The following is a 19,778-nucleotide window of genomic DNA, read 5'->3' as shown; positions in this document are numbered from 1 at the left end:
GGATGTTGTTACGGCTGAGTTTATATTTAATCAGCCGTAATAGGATGAATTAACATTAAACTCAGCTTGTTTACGGCTGACTTATTAGCGAAAGATTAATTACTAGAATAGCATTTGTTTGACGACTGATTTATGTGACGATACAACTGATTTATGGTTTTTCATCCTAATTACGGCTGATTTCGGATCAAAAGATTACTTATGGAAATAGTATCCACGGTTCGGCTGACTTACATTGTACACGAGGGCTGATTTACGTAGGCTGAGTTATATATTCGTTTGTCGGCTGACAAACTGATTTTCCATGTCATCTGCCATGTCATCAACTCGGATTTGCCATGTCACTGCTAACAAACTACTTTACAACTATGTTTGTGTGTGTTCATCTTTTTCTTCATCTTCTTTATCCACCAATCTATCTTCTTCATCAAGACGCTCCATTTCGTTTAAAGAGAAAACGTCGACATGTTAGCTCACAGAAGTTAAAATCTCGAGGCTCATTCCAAAAACCCCCAAATTTGAAAATTAGGGTTCTTTAGAAGAGAGGATTAATTGTAAGTCTCTTTCGTCAAATCCGAGATCATATACTATTTTTTTTTACTTGAGCATTTTGTGTGTTTCGCCTTGGTATTGTTTCAATCATTTTTGTGTGTTGTGAAGTAGAATTCGATGGATCTAGGGCGTGGAATCCCAATGAGATGCGACTGTGGAGCTGCTACTGTTGTGTTAGCGTCAAATACCGCAAGGAATCCGAGAAGAAGGTTTTATCGTTGTGGAGCAATTTCGGGTGAAAACCATGTTTTCAAATGGCTTGATGAAGCACATGATGAAGAGTTTGTAGTTGTGGCAAACAAACTGGCGACGATGGAGCAAGATTTGGCCGACATAAAAGCAGACTTAGCTGATATGAAGAACGACATAAGTGAGAACGTAGCACTTATCGAGTGTCTTAGGGGGAAGTGTTAGATGTATTAGTTGTTGTTGGGAGAAATAAAAATGTAGTCTTTTAATTATCATTTAATTATGTTGGAGTTATCGTTTAATTTACGGCTGAGTTATCGTTAATTTACGGCTGAGTTATTATTTAATTATGTTGGAGTTATCGTTTAATTAACGGCTGAGTTATCGTTAATTTATGTCTGAGTTATCGTTAACGCAAAGTGTTATCAAACTTTGAAAATAATAAAGTATTATCGTCTCGATGTTATAAAGGCCTCGATATTAGTTCTGAGCCATATTTTCCACACTTCTGAAGCGCCATAATTTATTATAAACACGGTCAAATCAAGAAAGACGAAACGTCCCATTAAACGTTTAAATCAGTTTTTAAATACTAAAGTAATAAAAGGCCTCGATATTAGTTCTTAGCCGTATTTTCTACACTTTTGACGTATTTTCCACACTCAGTCGTCCCACTAATATAAACGGCTGAGTTATATTCTGAGTTAAATAATAAAGTATTACCATCTTGATCTCTATGAAGGCCTCGATGTTATATTAACCAACATGGCTGAGTTATATCAACCATCATTGCTTAGTTATATTAACCTTACATTAATAGATTATTTCCCGATTCTTGAATTGCCTGAAGAGATTCAGGCGTTAGTGGTTGAACGTGTGGCCGGTAAATCCTTCCAAGATCTCTATGGCCTCAGAGCATCGTGCAAGTTGATCAAGGCGTTAGCAGATCGGCGTAGTGTATGCCATTTTTACGATGTATTATTCGTTCCCTGTGGATTCAATATGCCTGCTGAGTTGTTGAAAACTTGCTACGCGGAGAGAAATCCAAGCACACTTTATATGAAGGGTATACAGTTTTTCTTCACATTTAACCTTCAGGAAGAAGGACTTTCTTTCATGAAGCTTGCAGCGGATGAAGGATATGAGCGTGCTGTGTGTACATACGCAATGACTAGAAAAAGATTTTGGGGTGATGAGGAGTATTTTGCTCGTTTTACAAGGGAATCAGTTGATAGGAACGGGAAACTAGTTCGATCTCTAAAATGGGCATCGGGTTCTCTTCACGGTGACGAGTTTCGGGCAAAGAGGGACGAGTTCATTTCAACCATTGTTCCTTCGTTCTATAGTTGCCAAGGTGTTCCTGTTTTGGAGCGAGATTGGGTCTTGTGGTTCATTGAAAACAGTAAGGGTGACAAAATGTGTAACCGCTGTTTCTGGATCAAAGAGGTGGGGCTCTTCTTCCGTGAGTTTGAACCGATGAGCGTGATTAGGGACACAAGGGAGTGGTGAAGATGTATTGTATAGAATCTTATCTTTTTTTAATGTACTTTGCTAAAACATTATTATGGATGGGTTATGTTTTACTTTATGGCTGGGTTGTCTTTTAATTACGGCTGATTTTTGTTTATGGCAGGGTTCTCTACAATTACGGCTGAGTTTTAAATTCATAATGACTGAGTTATCGTTAATTGGCTGTGTTATTTAAATACGACATGACTGAGTTATTTAAATGCGAGATGGCTGAGTTATTGTTACTTTAAGGCTGAGATAATGCTAACTTCTTGGCTGAGTTTTGTAAAAAAATCCAAGATACGAGCAAGGAATCCGCCATGTCATCAACTCGGATTTGCCATGTCATCACTAACGAACGAAATTTACAACTTGGTTTATGAGACTATTCATGTTCTTCTGCATGTTATTTAGCTGTCGTTTTCATCTTTCTCAGTTGGTTATGAATCCGGTAGCTATTGTTTCCGGTAACTGGATTAAGAAAAACATATATGTATTCAACGTCGACAGAAGAGGGTGTAGAGTTCTTCATTTAGATGAGAAAACAACATATGAAGATTTCGCAAAGACTGTTCTCAATGATTATGGATTGAATGCTTTGAGGGATCATATTCAGCTTAATTACATGTTCTCGAATAAAGCATTGAAAACAATGCCGTACGACACTCCACCAGTTTACGTGTCCAATACTCGACAATTGCAAGGTTTTCTAAGCCTAAAGAAAATCAAACAACTACGTCTCTGTGTGGAGATTACGGAGAACAGAGCAGGAGAGAAGAGTAAAACATTTTTCAGCTTTAGCTCAGAAGTAGAAGCTTCAGTAGTTGAGTCTAGAGACGAAAATTACAGTGGGAGTTACGATGGTTGCAGTTTGGAGAAGGAACAAGAGGACAATGAGAATGACTGCTCTAGTAATGTGGAAGGAGAAAAACACGACGTAGTCGGAGAAGATGAAATAGGCAAAGAAAACGAAGAAGATGATGAATTTGAAAGCCGATTTGATATGTTTGACGATTCGGACGGTGCATCATCTGAAGATGATAACTTCAGCTCATACGGTGAGTCTCCTACAGAAGAAAGAGATTCACCAACGCTACCTCCTAAAAAGAGATATCAGAACTTCTCGATGAGCAGATCTAAAGGGAATCTGGACATTCTAAGGTTGGAGATGTCGTCGATATACATTGCGGTAGGTCAACGATACGAGAGTAAAGACGATTTGGAGAGATGACTGAAACTTCTTACAGTGAGGCATCAATTTGATTTTCATGTAGAAATATCAACCCCGACATCATACATTGTTAAGTGTTGGGTTGATGGATGTCTCTGGAGAGTTCGTGCTTCTACCCAAGGAGAATCCCCGGCGTTTTATGTTCGTATTTACGATTTGAAGCACACATGTTCCTGCACAGAGCGTTCTAATCGATCTCGACAAGCAACACCAGATATTTTAGGAGAGTTGTACAAGAACTTTCTCGGCGACGTTGGTCCGGTTGTTCGCCCTACGAGCGTCGGAATAGCTATCACTAAGCAGTTTGGTATAAAGGTAATTACTTTGTTGTGGCTAAGTTATTTTAAGGATACGGCTGAGTAATATCAAATGTAGCGGCTGACATATTCATACAATGCGGATGGGTTACTATAATGTTAGATGCGGCTGAGTTACAGTAGAGATAGGGTTGAGTTATTTTTACGTTGTGGCTGTCTTAATTATTTGTTGCGGCTGAGTTATGAGGATAATTTTTTCATGTGAACAGATGGATTATTGGAAATCACACCGGACGCTGAAATTTGCAAGGGAAATCGATGAGGGAACACCTGAGTGTGGGTTTGAAAGCTTGCCTTCTTACTTATACATGATAAGATGGGCAAATCCGAGTACAGTTACGCGTCTTCAAATCGATGAGCTTGGAAGATTCATGTATGTGTTTCTTGCCTTTGGTGAGAGCGTAAATGGGTTTCCTTTCATGCGCAAAGTTGTTGTAGTCGACGGTACGTTTCTCAATGGTAAATACAAAGGGACGCTAACAGCACTAGCTCAGGACGGTAACTTTCAGATTTTTCCAATAGCCTTCGCAGTGGTTGACACAGAAAATGATGATTCGTGGCATAGGTTTTTTCCGCAACTAAAACTTCTGATTCCTGCGATAATCTCGGATAGGCATAACTCGATAGGGAAAGCAATTAGAAATGTGTATTTGTTAGCTGCTCGGGGAATATGCACCTACCATTTATATAAGAACATATTGGGATGGTACAAAGGAAAAGATGCATTCCGTCTGGTGAAGAAAGCGGCGAGATGTTTTAGGATGTCTGACTTTACTGCGATTTTCGAGGAGATTGAAGTGATTAATCTTGCACTCCACGGCTGCCTCCAAAGAGCTGATGTCCGACTGTGGGTGCGTGTTCATTTCCTGGGCGAGAGGTACAATTTGATGACTACAAACATAGCGGAATCAATGAACAGAGCATTGTCGAATGCTAGAGGTCTAAACATTGTTCGAATATTAGAATCAATACGGGTTATGATGACCAGATGGTTTTCTGAACGGAGAGAGGATGCCAGATCGCAGCCAACGACGCTTACGCGTGGTGTCGAGAAACTACTACATGTAAGTTAGTACAGTAAAAATTAGTCTATCTTTAAATTCATAAAATTCTTAAGTCAGCCTTTGTAGTTCTTAAATCTGCCGTAATATGTAATAAGTCAGTAATTTCATATTTATTCTTTTTTTGTTAACAGGGTCGTGTAACTGCCGCCAGAGATTTGACGGTCCAAAGGATTGATGATCATCACACTGAAGTTAAATATGGATCTTTTAGCGAGTCTTTGAATGTTGTTAATTTGGTAGAGCGAAAGTGCACATGTCGGTGTTTCGAACGCGAGAAATTACCATGTGTACACGCAATCGCAGCTGCAGAGTACAACAATGTTTGTCGTATATCCTTGTGTAGTCCTTACTATAACAGTGCATATTTGGTGAGCGCATACGCTGAACCGGTCATGTCGGCTGACTCAGCGCAACCTGTTCCAGAAATCATGGCTAACCAACCGTGCTTGCCCACGTCTATCCGTCAACAGCCACTAAGACCTAAAAAAAATAGGATGAAATATGCTTTAGAAGTTGCACATTCAAAACAAACGTCATAGGAAAGAATACACATGTTCTCGATGTAGACAGAGTGGACATAATGCGAAATCTTGTCCGATGTAAGCAAGTGTTGTAGGGATTTTCATGTTTTTGTATTACCTTTGTGTTTTTGTTTTAATGTTTTTTGTATTACGGCTGGATTAGGGATTTTCATGTTTTATATTACAGCTGTGTTTTTGTTTTCATGTAAATGTATTACGGCTGGATTAGAGATTTTCATGTTTTTGTATTACGGTTGTGTTTTTGTTTTCATGTAAATGCATTACGGCTGGATTAGGAATTTTCATGTTTTTGTATTACGACTGGGTTTTTGTTTTCAAACGGCTGATTTATTGAATGAATTTGTATTACGGCTGGGTTATGGAATAACTTCCCGCCCAAAATAAGAAACGTCGCGATTTTAAAATCGTTTTACTGTCCATAAATAAGGCACTTCTCGGACAATTATATGTTCAACTCTCTATTTTTTACACAATTGCTCTCTGTCTCTCTTCTTGAATTGCCTGAAGAAATTCAGGCGTTGGTGGTTGAACATGTGGCCCGTAACTCCTTCCAAGATCTCTGTGGCCTCAAAGCATCGTCCAAGTCGATGAAGGCGTTAGCAGAGCGGCGTGGTGTATACCATTTTTACGATGTGTTATCCGTTCCCTGGGGACTCAATATGCCTTCTTCGTTGTTGAAATCTTGCAACGCTGAGGGAAATCCTAGCACACTTTATATAAAGGGTGTACAATTCTTCTTCTCATTCGGCCGTAAAGAAGAAGGGCTTTCTCTCATGAAGCGTGCAGCAGATGCAGGATATGAGCGTGTTGTGTATACACATGCAAAGACTCAAGCAATCTTTTGTTGTGATGGGCAGTATTTTGCTGGTATTCCAAGAGAATCAGTTCAGAGGATAGGGAAACTAGTGCGATCTGTGAAATGGGGATGGGGTTTGTGGCATTCTGACGAGTTCCGCCAAAATAGGGCCGTGTTCGTTTCAGCTTATGTTCTGTCGTTCTACTGATGCCAATGTGCAACACATGTGGAGCGACAATGTCTCTGCTTGTGGCACATTGATATGACTAAGGATGACAACATGTGTGAGCACTGTTTCTGGATCAAAGAGATTGGCACGTTCTTACATGATTTTGAACCGATAAGCGTTATTAGGGACACAAGGAATTGGTGAAGATGTAATCTATCATAATCTTATCTTTTTAAGTTCTTTGATACGCCATTATGTATGTCTGACTACAAATTAATGTAATGAAGACTTAGTTATTGTTTCTTTTGGCTGATTTATAGTTTAATTACGGCTGAGTTACTTTTTTATCACGGCTGAGTTATTGTTTTCAAGCACACACATCATGCAAACATTAACAAACATCATGCAGAGTTATTAACAGCGTTATTAATTATGCTGAGTTATGGTTTTATGACGGCTGATTTATTGTTTCTTTTGGCTGATTTATAGTTGAATTATGGTTCAATTTATGTTTAATTATGGCTGAATTATCATTAGTTTAATTAGGATGAGTTTTGGTCACATAATATGAAGTTATATTAGCATTAAACACCAGGCGAAAAGAGGTTAATTTACTTGCATTGCAAAACGTTCCGATTTGTTAATTTGCGTGCAGACATGTAAAACATCAATTAAATACTTAGTCCAATCAAGCAAGCGGAGGGAGTAATAATTAGCCTCGATATTCTCATATTGTTAGCGGAGTTAAAGTATAAATCGTCTTGATATTATAAAGATATCGATAGTTTCCACACGCGCCACCATTAATCGACAACTCAGTCCAATCAAGCAAGTGGAAACGTCCCATTAATAATGAAAGTGGGTGAGTGAGTTACTTTATACGTTTTGGCTGAGTTAGCTTAAAGTTGTGAGTGAGTTACCTTATGCGTTTTCAGATTACTTGACGGCTGAGTTACTGTAATACGTTAAGTCTGAGTTACATAAAACATAGGCTGACTTATATGTACAAAATATTACTAAACAAAGAAGTAGTAGTAGGAAAGTAACGACATTCCAACCCCACAAATAACCACATTCCTCAAACACTGATCCTGACTCATACATTCTTCTCCTTTTCCCTCAGACGCCGTCTTCATTACTTCAATCTCTTTCTCTAACCGATCAACGTTAAGTCTGAATTCCGAGATGTCTTTTTTCATGCCACTTATCAGTGACTTTATATCCTCAACCTCTTCAACCAAACACTCATCCGCCCATTTGAATAAATGTCTCTGTTTTCACAATATAACCAGATCTAAGTATTACGTTACAGAACATGCGAAATAAAAACCAAAACAAAACGAACCTTATTGTATTCTTTTCTGCAGCAATAGTACAATCTTCCTGGATTTGTAGCGGTTCCAGATGTAGAAATGTAACAGGGTTCACCACACCAACATTGTTTCGGCGTTCCTCTTTCCGCGTTCAAACGTCGTCTGTAAGAATTTCCTGAAACGCAAGCTGAAGAAGACATTTTGATTCTCAAAACAATTTCAGAAACAAAATGGAATTAAATGGAATTTTGATGAAACGGCGTTGTTTACTAATTTCCTTTTTATTAAATATAATAATATTTAAATGTCCCGATATTGTAAATCCCTCGACACATGCGTGGCAGCCGTGTATTTCAAACTCTTAATAATTAGCCTCGATATTAGGTTTGAGCCGTTTCATTTTCCACACGCCCCATAATTAATCGACAACTCAGTCCAATCAAGCAAGCGGAAATGTCCCATTAGAAATGTATTATATTAACATTCACAGCTGGGTTTTGGCTGTGTTTTACTATGGCTGAATTATCATTAGTTTAATAACGGCTGAGTTTCAGTCACTTATGGCTGGGTTTATGTTTAACTAACATTCACAACTGAGTTACCTTATACATTTTGGCTGAGTTAACTTAAAGTTGTCAGTGAGCTAACATTCACAGCTGAGTTACCTTATACGTCCTGGCTGAGTTATTTTAACTGATACGGCTGAATTATATTCACATTATGGCTGAGTTATAGTACTTAACATAAAAGAAATTTGAATTCGACGTGTTTACTTTCAGGAACCGAAATTATCAGACTCAAAATATAGACAAGGCATCACTTTCAGAAACCAAAATTGTCAGGACCAAACTCTTCAGACATGTGGACGAGATCACACCAAACTCTTGTTAACATCCACGGAGGCTTGTCGCCTCCGTTTGCCCAAGTTCTCTTCAAATGGCGCATCTGGCAACGAAATAGCGTTCTGGCAACGAAATAGCGTTCTGGCCACAAGATTAAAAGGTGTCCAAAGTGTCGAATTATGCCTTCGATCCCACGTGTTTTTGCGCTACAACAAAAAAGATTACAAAACTGTTGAGAACACAAAATAAAAATAACTCAGCGACGCTATGCTGCCAATTTAAGTGGACAAATTGTTCTTACAGCGAGTTGATTTAACCAGCGTTCCTTCAAATGATCGGGAATGGCACGGTATGTCGGCCAATCTTGAACCCATCCTTCTGCAAGAATCGACGGGATGACGAGGGAGAGATCACTTAAGAATTTGAACCAGATAGTATTGGTTGTGTCAAGCAATTCTCTCGGACCATGGTATAGAAGAGGGAGGTTTTCACGATTTGCAGAGCTTAGTATCGTATTGACACTGTTCTCTAACATCGTTGAATAACCAGGAACAATTGGCATAACTTTTGATGGGGATAAAGAGATATTGTTTAGGTTTTTCCTAGAGAGAGAAAGGTGTAAGAGAGGAGACAATATATAGAGAGGTACAGAACGTCAAACGCCTCGAGTTAAAATTTCCCAATAATCAATTATCTTTTTCCCGCCAAACGTCAAGATTAAGTTACACTTTATGGCTGAGTTACTTTAACATTTATGGCTGACTTAGTAAATGGAGTTTAGGGTTTAGGGTTTCTTATTTAGGGTTTAGGTTTGCTTATTTAGGGTTTAGGGTTGCTTATTTAGGGTTTAGGGTTTATGGTGCAAGAAATATTATAAAAATGTGCATTCATAATAAATAACACAATACTCGTTTATGAGTTTTGAATTATGCTCACACATTATATATATCAGTTAAACTATGAGTAATTGTAAAAAAACATATACCTCAAGATCATGATTGATTCTAAACTCGTAAATTCAATAAAGAAGACACATTCAGTTGATTATATATTCACTTCAAATTTATAATTGGAGTTTCAATTTAACATTTTAAAGTATAAACATTTAATTTTTTTTGATTCTAGGGTATGTTTGAGGTATGGCTGAGTTGTAATATCGTAACGGCTGACTTATACTAATCGATACGACTGAGTTATATAAACATTTTACGATTCTAGGGTATGTTTGGGGTAAGGCTGAGTTACACATTTACGACACGACTTGGTTATAAAAACGATAAGACTGAGTCAAATACTTAATAAAGTACAAAATAACATTAGTCGAGTACAAAACAACAGCATAAGTCAAGTACAAACTAACAAACACATGTTCAATTAGGCAGCCAACTGCTCATCACATAATTTCCTTCCTCATCGAGGATCTCTGCTGCCATCTTCATCCGTAAACCTTGAATATTTTATCGTTTATCCCATCAAACGTTACACCAAGCGCTAGACACTCCACAAACTTCAACGAATACACCCCGCAATCGCCAATCTGGGTGTTTTGTGGAGTGCATCTTTTGCTCCTCCTTCTGAATGAGAACTTCTTCTTACTAGGGGCTCGGATATTTGCAGGAATATGCTCACTCAACATATACGGAATCATGTGCATCAGCGGTTTAAATGAATTTAGAATTCTCTGCTCACTTCCGTGTGTTACCTCTCCAAAGATTGGATCGTAGCAATCAATCTTCTCCTTCTTCAGATCCACATGATACGCAACCCAGTGATTTCCGCCGGTTTGAAGACATCCGTACAAGTGATCCACATCTTCATACCACTTCAAGTTTGTTGGACAGTGATCGGGAAGCTTACCCTTTACCATATTTTTCAAAACCATTGACTTTGAAATTGAACATACTAGGTTTTATCTTGAACTGAGTGAAATCGTGAATCAAAAAACTTTGCCACCAAAGGTCAACAAGGCAATCCGCTTGGACCAGAATGGAGTGGGATTTCGCACGGACCTTTTAATGAGGACGGTCAAATACGCAACGACAAGCTATACAAATAATATTAACAAGTCAGTCGTGATATAATAAAAGAATATGTAAGTCAGCCGTAATATAATATATAACTCAGCCGTACTAAAAGAATATGTAAGTCAGCCGTAATCAAATATATAACTCAGCCGCAATATAATAAAATTAATATATAACTCAGCCGCACTAAAGACTTACATTATCAAACACCCCTCCATATTCCTTTTCCGGCCACGGTCTTTCATGGATGAGTATGCTGTAGAAATCACCCTCATGATCAGCGGAGAGAACTGCTGGTTTATCTGCTGGTGCTGGTGGTTTGGGTGGAATTTCCTTAATGTGTTGCATCAGTTTTTCGAGTAGCACCGGATCAACAGGTGCTAGAGGGTCATATATTACTGATGAAGGAGTAACAGTTTTCCTCACGCACGCCGTTCCATTCTCTCCTACATACGGAAAAACTGCTGGTGAAGAAACTGCCGCCTTTGAAAAAACCCTTTTGGAGTTAACTGAACACTTTTCTCCCGATATTCCTTAATTATGGCAGATCTAACCAGTTTAGATCCCTCGACGTCAGACTCCGGCGCGAATTCGTTCTCTCCTCCAACAACTTCGTTAGTCACATCAGCAAATACACTGTCCTCTCCATATGGAGTCACCTCTTTGTTCTTTGACTCAGCCTGTTTTCGCTTCTTTAGCACATCCTCTTTTTTCTTACCCACAGCCTTTTGTTTCTTCTTACCCTCAGCCTCTTTTTTCTTATCTTCAACCTCTTTTTTCTTAGCCTTAGCCTCTTTTTTCTTAGCTTCAGTCGCTTTTTTCTTAGCCTCAGTCGCTTTTTTCTTAGCCTCAGCCTTCTCCTTCCTCTTAAACGAAGCATCTGCCTGCGCTGCTTTTTTCTTCTCATCGGCTTCCTCACCCTTAACAATATGTTTGCCCCTGCAGCCGCGTCCATAGGCTGGAACCTTAGCATCCTTATCATCCTTAGTAGCCTTTGAAGGAGAAACTAATACGAAATCAACATGTTGACTATCAAGATCAGTAGCTTTAGCGACACTACCAAACTCCTCAGCCAAAGTCCTTTTATTCCTTATCAAGCACCTTTGCCAAATTCTTTTTCGGTCCAAAAACCTTACCAGGAGTCGCAGCTAACGCTGGACTATTGACAGAATTCTGCTGCGTTTGAACACGCGGTGATGCCAACGTTAAAGATTTATCTGCTGATGGTGGAGAGGGGTTATCATTGTTTTCGGGAATTTTCCCAACTCCCAACACTTTCAGACGCTCCTCCAGTAAAGCTTTCACGCTGTCATCAATGGTCTTTTGGTCCATCAATGGTATGTTCCGGTCTAACTCGTAAGCTTCCAACTGTGAGTCAAACTGCTCAAATTTCCTGGAAATATTATCCAGAGTACTCACAATGGTCCTCAGAGTCGCTTTGTTCTCCAACTCCAAATCTTTGCTACCTTCCTTCTCGCTAAAACCCTTTCCCGCTGCAGCAACTTCAGACTCATTCTGTGTCTTAACTTTCTTCTGCTTCTTAGTGGGTGGCTCAGCTTCTGACGAAACTCCACCCTTCATTTTCTTCTTCTTCTCATTCCCCTTCCCCTGCGCATTACCCTGTGTATTCCCATGCACTTCCCAAAAACTTTTCACAAATCTACCTGCATGTATGTCTGTTATCAAGCTAACGAGTTATGGGTCGTCAGGTTCACCCGGCCATTTAGGATACATCTCTTCAATTGAGTCCTTCAAAACAATTCTCCTCACACGCACCTGCAACACCAGGTTATAACACATAACTCATCCATCAAAATAATGAATCAGCCATCAAATATAATAAATCAGCCATCAAAAAACTAAAAACTCAGCGTTAAACCTTACCTCGCCATGCTCTTTGATTTCGGCAGCCAACAAGTTATCAAAACTTGCACGTGTACGCTTTCCACCCCATCGCAAAAGCGAAACGTCTTCATTATTCACCACCCTCCCAAAATTCTCACCGAAGCAGACGACGATTCATACGCCCAAATCAATAACGCGACGGTCATGCCGCTTATTGTGTATGACCCTCCTTCTGGAGCCAACGTTTTAATAGAGTCAATGAGAACTTCGTATGCAGTCCGACCCCATGGCTTCATCGTCGAATACCCTTATTGCACTTTCAAAAGGTATCCTTGAATGGTGATGCAAACAATAGACTCCCATGACTTGAAGAAGTAGCAGCCCTAACCACTTACGCTTTTCAAAACTCCAAAGCGGACAGAACGCTAATGCTTCCTTCAGTTCATCTAACTTGGGTCCCATCCCAAGCGGCACCTTCAACTCCTCCCAAAACTCTTTGTATTGATCAGGTTCAAACCTTTCTGTTGGCAATGGACCTGTGTTTAACCCAGTGATCTCACCAAACTCGAGCAAGCTAAACCTGATAGCCTCATCAACCACGAGACACCATATTTACCTCTTATGTACTCGCAGCTGTCTACATAGTAGATAGTGTACGGTCCTACCAGACCATACGCTTTCGCATCCAGCTAGCCTAGCAACTATTCCAATGGGAGAGTTCACCATTTCTTCCCATACATGAAGTCCAATTGTTTCTCTAATGTGGGGGAAATTTCCTAGACGGAAATTGTGATTAATATCTTTTTTTTCCAGGTTAGAAGATCCTTCAGGGTAAAGTCTTGGAGGGTAATCCCATGATTTAACTTCAGCAACATCCATCTGATCATATAACCCAACAATAAATCAGCCACAAGATAACAATAACACATATGTACTATAACAATAACTCAGCCACAAAATGCTTAAATAATTGAGTCACAACATAACAGTAACTCAGCCACAACATAAAAGTAACTCAGCCACAACATAACATTAACTTAGTCACGACACAGCGATAACTCAGTCGCAACAAAACCCTAACTCAGACGCAACAAAACCCTCAACAAAACCATATCACAACAACAACATAACCCTATCTCAGTCGCAACAAAATATAATATATAACGTCGCGATATCCTACCCGAAAAGACGAACTCGTAGATAAGAATGCGGCGAACACGGCGGCGAAGACGATATCGTACAAACGATTGAAGACGACGATTTCGGGCACGACGATAACGGAGAAAACAGAGTATCACGACAGAGAGTTAGTTCGGGGAAGAGGAAGTAAACACAGACAATGTCGATGACGGAGAGTGGGAGTATCCTCGCGGTTCCTTCTTCGAGATGACAAAGACAATGTTTTTAGTTAGTTTTTTTTTTTTTACTTCTATGTAGTTATGATGAAGAAGAGACGGTTTGGTTTCTATTATGATGATGTGTATATTTAATTAGTGATGTGGATTTAATGTTTAAAAATAATTTCAATTAAAAAAAAAACTAACCAAATGTCTTTATTGTCATTTACTAGGGGTATCCAAACATTCTATTAATTTTTAAAAGATGTATGATACTCTAGTAATAAATCAACTTTTCTTATACATTCTAGTAATTTTCTCTTTTTTTTTTTTGCATTAGAATTGTTTGAACTAGTAATGCATTTTAGAACAAAACGAGACCTCACCCTACACTTTAGCAAAATTTGGCCAAATATCGTAAGTATAGGGAGTATATTGTATACTATGTTTTAATAAGGTTAAAGGACTTTGGACAATTTGTGGTTTTCTTATTTCTACATCTTAAATAGTTTTTAAATTTTAGAAAAGCAATGATAAGTGGAGGGCGTTATTGTCTTTCTTATCACGTACTGCTATAAATAATATTGCTCTCCAAAAGATTTCTGTCACAGACTTATTTGTCATTTCTTCTTACTCTCCCAAATGATGGAATTTAACTGTGTTCAATTTCTCCAAAACAAGACTATTCTTGTCACCGGCGCTACCGGTTTCCTTGCCAAAGGTATGTTTCTTTAATTTTTCTGTTTGCTTATGGTTAATTCTAATCAACTTCGTCTAAGATACGTTAAGACTGACTAATGAATTTGCTTGAAGTTTGGAGAAAAAATAAAATCAGGATTGGCACATATTAATTTCCTTCAAAATCTCGATTAACTTTTAATCGTTTTTCTTTGAAAAAAAATCTTTACTATATATATATATAACACACTTAGTAGAAGTATCATACTATCCGTATATTTAATGTGCATTTAGTTTATATATAACCATTTCAGGTAGTATTCATACATGAAATGGAGTAACTCACTATTTTTTTCTCTTTTGGTGTAAATTTTATGGAGTAGCTCACTATTATCACCTGACACATAATTATCATTAACTTTTATTAGTTTTTGTCGAGAAAATTCTGAGAGTACAACCAAATGTGAAAAAGCTGTACCTTGTGGTGAGGGCATCCGACAGTGAAGCTGCGATGAAACGCTTACGAGCAGAGGTGATATATTAAGAAAACCTAACTCACTACATAATATATATGTGAACGAACAAATATTCGTATATGAAAGGAGTGGGTTCATTTCTTGATGTTTATTAGTCTGATTTGTTTCATGATATATACATACATAACAGGTGTTTGAGAAAGATCTTTTCAAGGTGTTGAGAGAGAATATTGGCGAAGAGAATTTGAATACATTGTTGTCTGAAAAAGTTGTCCCGGTAGCAGGTGATATTTCGACCGATTGTTTTGGCGTGAAAGACTCTAATCTCAGAGAACGTATGCAAAAAGAAATTGATATTGTTGTAAATGTCGCAGCCACAACAAACTTTGACGAAAGGTACTAGCTACAAGACATTTGCTTTTTAAATCAGACTAAAATTGTGTCATTAATGTTGCATATGAAAAAGATATGACGTTGGGCTTGAAATCAACACATTTGGAGCTCTCAATGTCCTTAACTTCGCCAAAAAATGTGTTAAAGCACAATTGCTTCTCCATGTCTCAACGGGTGAGTGTTTTACGTACGTTTATTCATCTAGTTTCCTTTAAGGAAATTATTTCAATGTTTATTTCTGTGATATGTTTTCTGAAACTTATAGTCGTGTATGTTTCTTTAGCTTATGTTTGTGGAGAAAAGTCTGGTCTCCTACGTGAAAAACCATTCGCAATGGAAGAGATTCGTAACGAAGCTGGTCATCAATTGGATATAAACTTTGAAATGGATTTGATGAAGAAAAGATTAAAAGAGCTCCATGACCAAGATTGTTCAGATGAAGACATTACTCTCTCCATGAAGGAACTCGGAATGGAAAGGTGAGTGTTGTTGATGATTAAAAAAGTCCTTTGTACTTATCAGATTTGATCGATGAGATATAATTTCGTAAGTATGTTGATTATTAGGGCAAAGCTCCATGGATGGCCAAACACATATGTTTTCACCAAATCAATGGGAGAGATGCTTATTGGTAACCATAGAGAAAGTCTTCCTCTTGTCATCATCCGTCCCACGATGATCACCAGCACTCTTTCTGAACCATTTCCTGGTTGGATCGAAGGGTTAAGGTAGCTTTATTATCCATTGGGAATCTGAATTTTGATTCTAGAAGATAAAACCAACATGCCGTTGGTCCATAACAGACCTTTTTAACCAGACCCAAAAATCCGAACCGACCCGAAAAATCAAAGCAAAACTATATAGATACATATATGGGTACAAAACTTTCAACCCAAAAAATTTGGATCGATAAGAATTGATCTACACCCAACCTGAAATTTATAAAGCATAAGACTGTAACTACAGTTGTAGTGAAATTTTATTTGAAAATTTCAGTTTTGTAATATTTATAGGCACTATGAAACTTGGATATAGTAAAGGTGGGATTACTTCAGGGGTTAAAATTGCATTTGTAATTATTTCAGGATCTAAAATTATACTCCTGTATGTTTTAGAATTTTCACACAAATTAAAGAAAAATGTCATTAAATGATTATATTTTGTGATTAGCTATTTCTCATACTTTCTATCCAATCAAAATTCAGTAAATGCAATTGATATCTTCGAAGTTTATAGTTTACCATTATTATATGCATTGAAAATGTGAAATATGTATTTTTTTTATAAACAATTTTTTTTTCTAAAATATGGATTATATAGAAATAGATGGAATATTTTTTTTTGTAGATTCGTGGAATAAAGAGCATATTATCGAATTTCCGGTTAATTTGATTAATTGTGTTGGGTATAGTTTCGAGATTTAGATGAAAAGAAAAAAAAACTGAAATCGAATGAAATTTGAGAAGATTTTGGATTTTTATTGGTATCAAACATTTGGATAAGAACCGATCCAGGCAAGACTGACCTACTTATATGGATCAAAAATTCATCCACCCGAAAGGCCCGGACCCAATGAGAATCTATCTACCCAAACCCGACCTTCAGGCCTACCAATCTGTGTTTAGAATTTTTGTATCTTTATGTATTACAATTATTCACATTATTAAATAGTATTTGAATGTAGAACTGTAGACAGCGTGATTGTTGCATACGGAAAGGGAGTGCTCAAGTGTTTTCTTGTCGATGTGAACTCAGTCTGCGATATGGTAAGGTCACTAACTAGAAATGTCCCTAAATATTTATCTATTCAAATTTTTATATTTTTAAAAATGAGATCAAAATAGCTCCAGATTTTGATGTAAATGTGATGTAATATGGAAAACGTTGTCGACAGATACCAGTGGATATGGTGGCAAACGCGATGATCACGGCTACAGCTACACATGCTGGAGGTTCAGGGGTTCACATGGTGTACCATGTTGGTTCATCGCACCAAAACCCAGTGACATTTGGAGAAATTCATGAGATTTCCGTTCGTTACTTTACTAAAAGCCCTTTGCGTAGTCGCAATGGCTCGCTCATTGCCGTCTCAAAAGTGAGGCTTATATCAACCATGGCTTTGTTCAGCCTGTACATGACCCTACGTTTCAAACTACCTTTACAGGTACTAATATCTTATGGTGTTAATGTTTCGAGATATGACTAGATTTTATAAAGACATTGTTTTCTTCATAGTTTTGATGTATAGTTAATCTTTCTGTCTTTTCTTTCAAAATCAGTTGTTGAAATTAATTGACATAATATATCCTTGGAGAAGCGGAGATAAATACGGAGACAAGAACCACAAAATCAATATGGTGATGAGATTGGTAGAGCTTTACGAGCCTTACGTACTCTTCAAGGGCATGTACGTACGAATTGTGTGTTGTAACGTTTATCACTATTTTGAAATGTTCTATTTTAAATTTATTGCACAATACATTTTTCAGATTCGACGATAGGAATACTAAGAGCTTATGCGCCAATCAAAAAGAAGATGAGACAAAAACTTCAAAGGGATCGATGTTTGATTTTGACCCAAAAGGCATTAATTGGGGAGACTACCTCACAAGTGTACATATTCCTGGCCTCATCACACACGTACTTAAGAAATAAAAACAACAAACGCAGTTTATTGATGAACTCTGCATGAATCACCAATAAAACAGCAACTCATGATGGAAAAGTATAATTTATTTGTAACACAAACGTAATTCTTTTGAATTAAGATTTATCTTCTGTTTTTCTTGTAATGGAATTAGTGTGCTACTTATTTGACAATACTGCTCTCGTAATTCCAAAAAGTATGATATTATCATTTTCTGTACAAATATGATATTATCAGTTAGGTATATATTATTATTGTGTTATAATTTTATTGTTTGTTGTTTTGACTAAATGTTAGTTTTCTTTAAAAAATACCTTCCATGATTTTAATCATAATCTAAAAATTTAAAGTTTCTCTAGCATGCTACCTGAGCATCATTAGTAATAGGTTTCTTTATCAACTATTTTCTAAATAAATATATTAGTATTTTAAAGTAAAATAACTACATAATTAAAAGTTAATGCACTACAAGAAAACACGCTGAATTCCGACAGAGGTTCCGACGGACTTCAATGTCGTTGGACGTTTGTGACGGATTTCCGACAAATTTCTGACGAAAACCAAAAATTTGAAGTCGTCGAAATTCCGTCGGCCATTTCCGACGGAATTCCGACGAAACATGGCTCGTCGGAATTTTCCGACGACTTTTCGACGACATTCCGATAAAACATGTAACCGTTGTAGTCGTCGGAAATTCGTCGGAATATACCGACGAACTTCCGACGACATTCCGATTAACAGATATAACCGTTACCGTCGTCGGTATTCCGTCGGAATTTTCCGACGAATTTCCGATGAACCATGTGACCGTTGCCGACAAATATATATGACCGTTGTATAGCCGTTTGAGATTGGAAAATACCGAGGGTATTCCGACGGACTGCTTTACATCCGTCGGAATTTCATCGGAAAGTCGTCGGATGGCCGTAAGCAATTTCCTATAAATGCAACCCCTCCTCATTCAACTCATTCACACTTCATTCTCTCTTCATTCTCTTTAGTCATAACAATTCCGTGAAAATCATGTCTTCAGGAGCTTAGTATCGTTCGTGGATGGATAAACTTCATTTGGATCCCAACACCAATTTGCTTACAAAAGAATACGTTCAAGGGATTGGAGAATTCATGAGGCTTGTTCAACAGCAACCGGATGCAAAAAGTGGTATGTTAAGATGTCCCTGCTCTACTTGCAATAATAATAAGGTTATAAAAGAATTTGATGTTTGGACTCATTTGTATATGAAAGAGTTTTCACGTAATTATAAAGTTTGGTACCTTCATGGGGAAACTGGTTATGAATATGGTAGTACTAGCGAACCTCAGCCTGTTAGTGAACTTCAACCTGATATTAGGTTATAAGAATCTAGAACGGATATAGATTATGTTGTAGGTACTGAGCAGATGGTACATGATCATCATAGAGGGGAAGAACCAAATCCCGAATCTAGGAGATTTTTTGACATGTTGGATGCAGGAAAACAGCCTTTGTATCAAAATTGTAGAGATGGCCATTCAGCCTTATCATCTGCAACTAGATTAATGGGTATTAAGACAGACTATAATTTGGCTGAAGAATGTATGGATGCGATTACTGATTTTGTCAAAGGTATTCTACCTGAGGATAACCTTGCACCGGGTTCATACTACGAGGTTCAGAAACTTGTTGTCGGTCTTCAACTACCGTACGAAGTGATAGATGTATGTATTGACAACTGCATGTTCTACTGGAGAGCGGATGAGGCACGGAATGTATGCAAATTTTGTGGGAAACCTCGTTATCAGGAGACGAGGGGAAGAGTTCCGATCTCGTTCAAAAGAATGTGGTATTTGCCTTTGACGGAAAGATTGAAGAGG

At 37.8% G+C, this 19,778-nt stretch overlaps 2 protein-coding genes across 3 annotated transcripts; one reads left to right on the top strand and one right to left on the bottom strand.

Moving 5' to 3' along the window:
• Positions 1-9,959: 9,959 nt before the first annotated feature.
• LOC106393365 lies at positions 9,960-13,272 on the bottom strand. The gene is made up of 9 exons (XM_048749725.1): positions 13,064-13,272; positions 12,789-12,973; positions 12,552-12,700; positions 12,433-12,489; positions 12,264-12,324; positions 11,685-12,212; positions 11,103-11,554; positions 10,747-11,031; positions 9,960-10,382 (listed from the first exon to the last, which is right to left on the bottom strand). The coding sequence occupies exons 1-9, from the start codon at positions 13,270-13,272 to the stop codon at positions 9,960-9,962; spliced, it is 2,349 nt and encodes a 782-aa protein (XP_048605682.1).
• Positions 13,273-14,125: 853 nt separating this feature from the next.
• Positions 14,126-18,131, top strand: LOC106395054 (probable fatty acyl-CoA reductase 5). Of its 2 annotated transcripts, XM_013835586.3 has the most exons (10): positions 14,126-14,451; positions 14,837-14,940; positions 15,075-15,280; positions 15,351-15,451; positions 15,561-15,756; positions 15,844-16,005; positions 16,962-17,043; positions 17,172-17,441; positions 17,557-17,684; positions 17,767-18,131. In XM_013835586.3, exons 1-10 carry the CDS (start codon positions 14,373-14,375, stop codon positions 17,930-17,932), a joined length of 1,494 nt encoding a protein of 497 aa, XP_013691040.2. In that variant the 5' UTR covers positions 14,126-14,372; the 3' UTR covers positions 17,933-18,131. The 2 variants fall into 2 exon arrangements, with proteins under 2 accessions (XP_013691040.2, XP_048608922.1); XM_048752965.1 differs by lacking the exons at positions 14,126-14,451; positions 14,837-14,940 and having other exon boundaries at positions 15,086-15,168.
• Positions 18,132-19,778: the final 1,647 nt, after the last annotated feature.

Source organism: Brassica napus, chromosome C3 (genome assembly GCF_020379485.1).
Source record: "Brassica napus cultivar Da-Ae chromosome C3, Da-Ae, whole genome shotgun sequence".
In the NCBI taxonomy this organism is placed as follows: domain Eukaryota; kingdom Viridiplantae; phylum Streptophyta; class Magnoliopsida; order Brassicales; family Brassicaceae; genus Brassica; species Brassica napus.
This window is presented reverse-complemented; position numbering and strand designations above follow the sequence as displayed.

What these genes read in the sequence shown, in the direction of transcription:
- LOC106393365 (XM_048749725.1), bottom strand. Translation starts at nt 13,272, where the DNA reads ATGGATGTTGCTGAAGTTAAATCATGGGATTACCCTCCAAGACTTTAC. An exon ending in ACGTCGAGGGATCTAAACTG is followed by an intron (nt 11,032 to 11,102) that starts GTTAGATCTGCC and finishes GTTTTTTCAAAG; the next exon opens with GCGGCAGTTTCTTCACCAGC. An exon ending in ATGGAGGGGTGTTTGATAAT is followed by an intron (nt 10,383 to 10,746) that starts GTAAGTCTTTAG and finishes AATATGGTAAAG; the next exon opens with GGTAAGCTTCCCGATCACTG.
- LOC106395054 (XM_013835586.3), top strand. Translation starts at nt 14,373, where the DNA reads ATGATGGAATTTAACTGTGTTCAATTTCTCCAAAACAAGACTATTCTT. An exon ending in TACCGGTTTCCTTGCCAAAG is followed by an intron (nt 14,452 to 14,836) that starts GTATGTTTCTTT and finishes AACTTTTATTAG; the next exon opens with TTTTTGTCGAGAAAATTCTG. An exon ending in AAGGAACTCGGAATGGAAAG is followed by an intron (nt 15,757 to 15,843) that starts GTGAGTGTTGTT and finishes GTTGATTATTAG; the next exon opens with GGCAAAGCTCCATGGATGGC.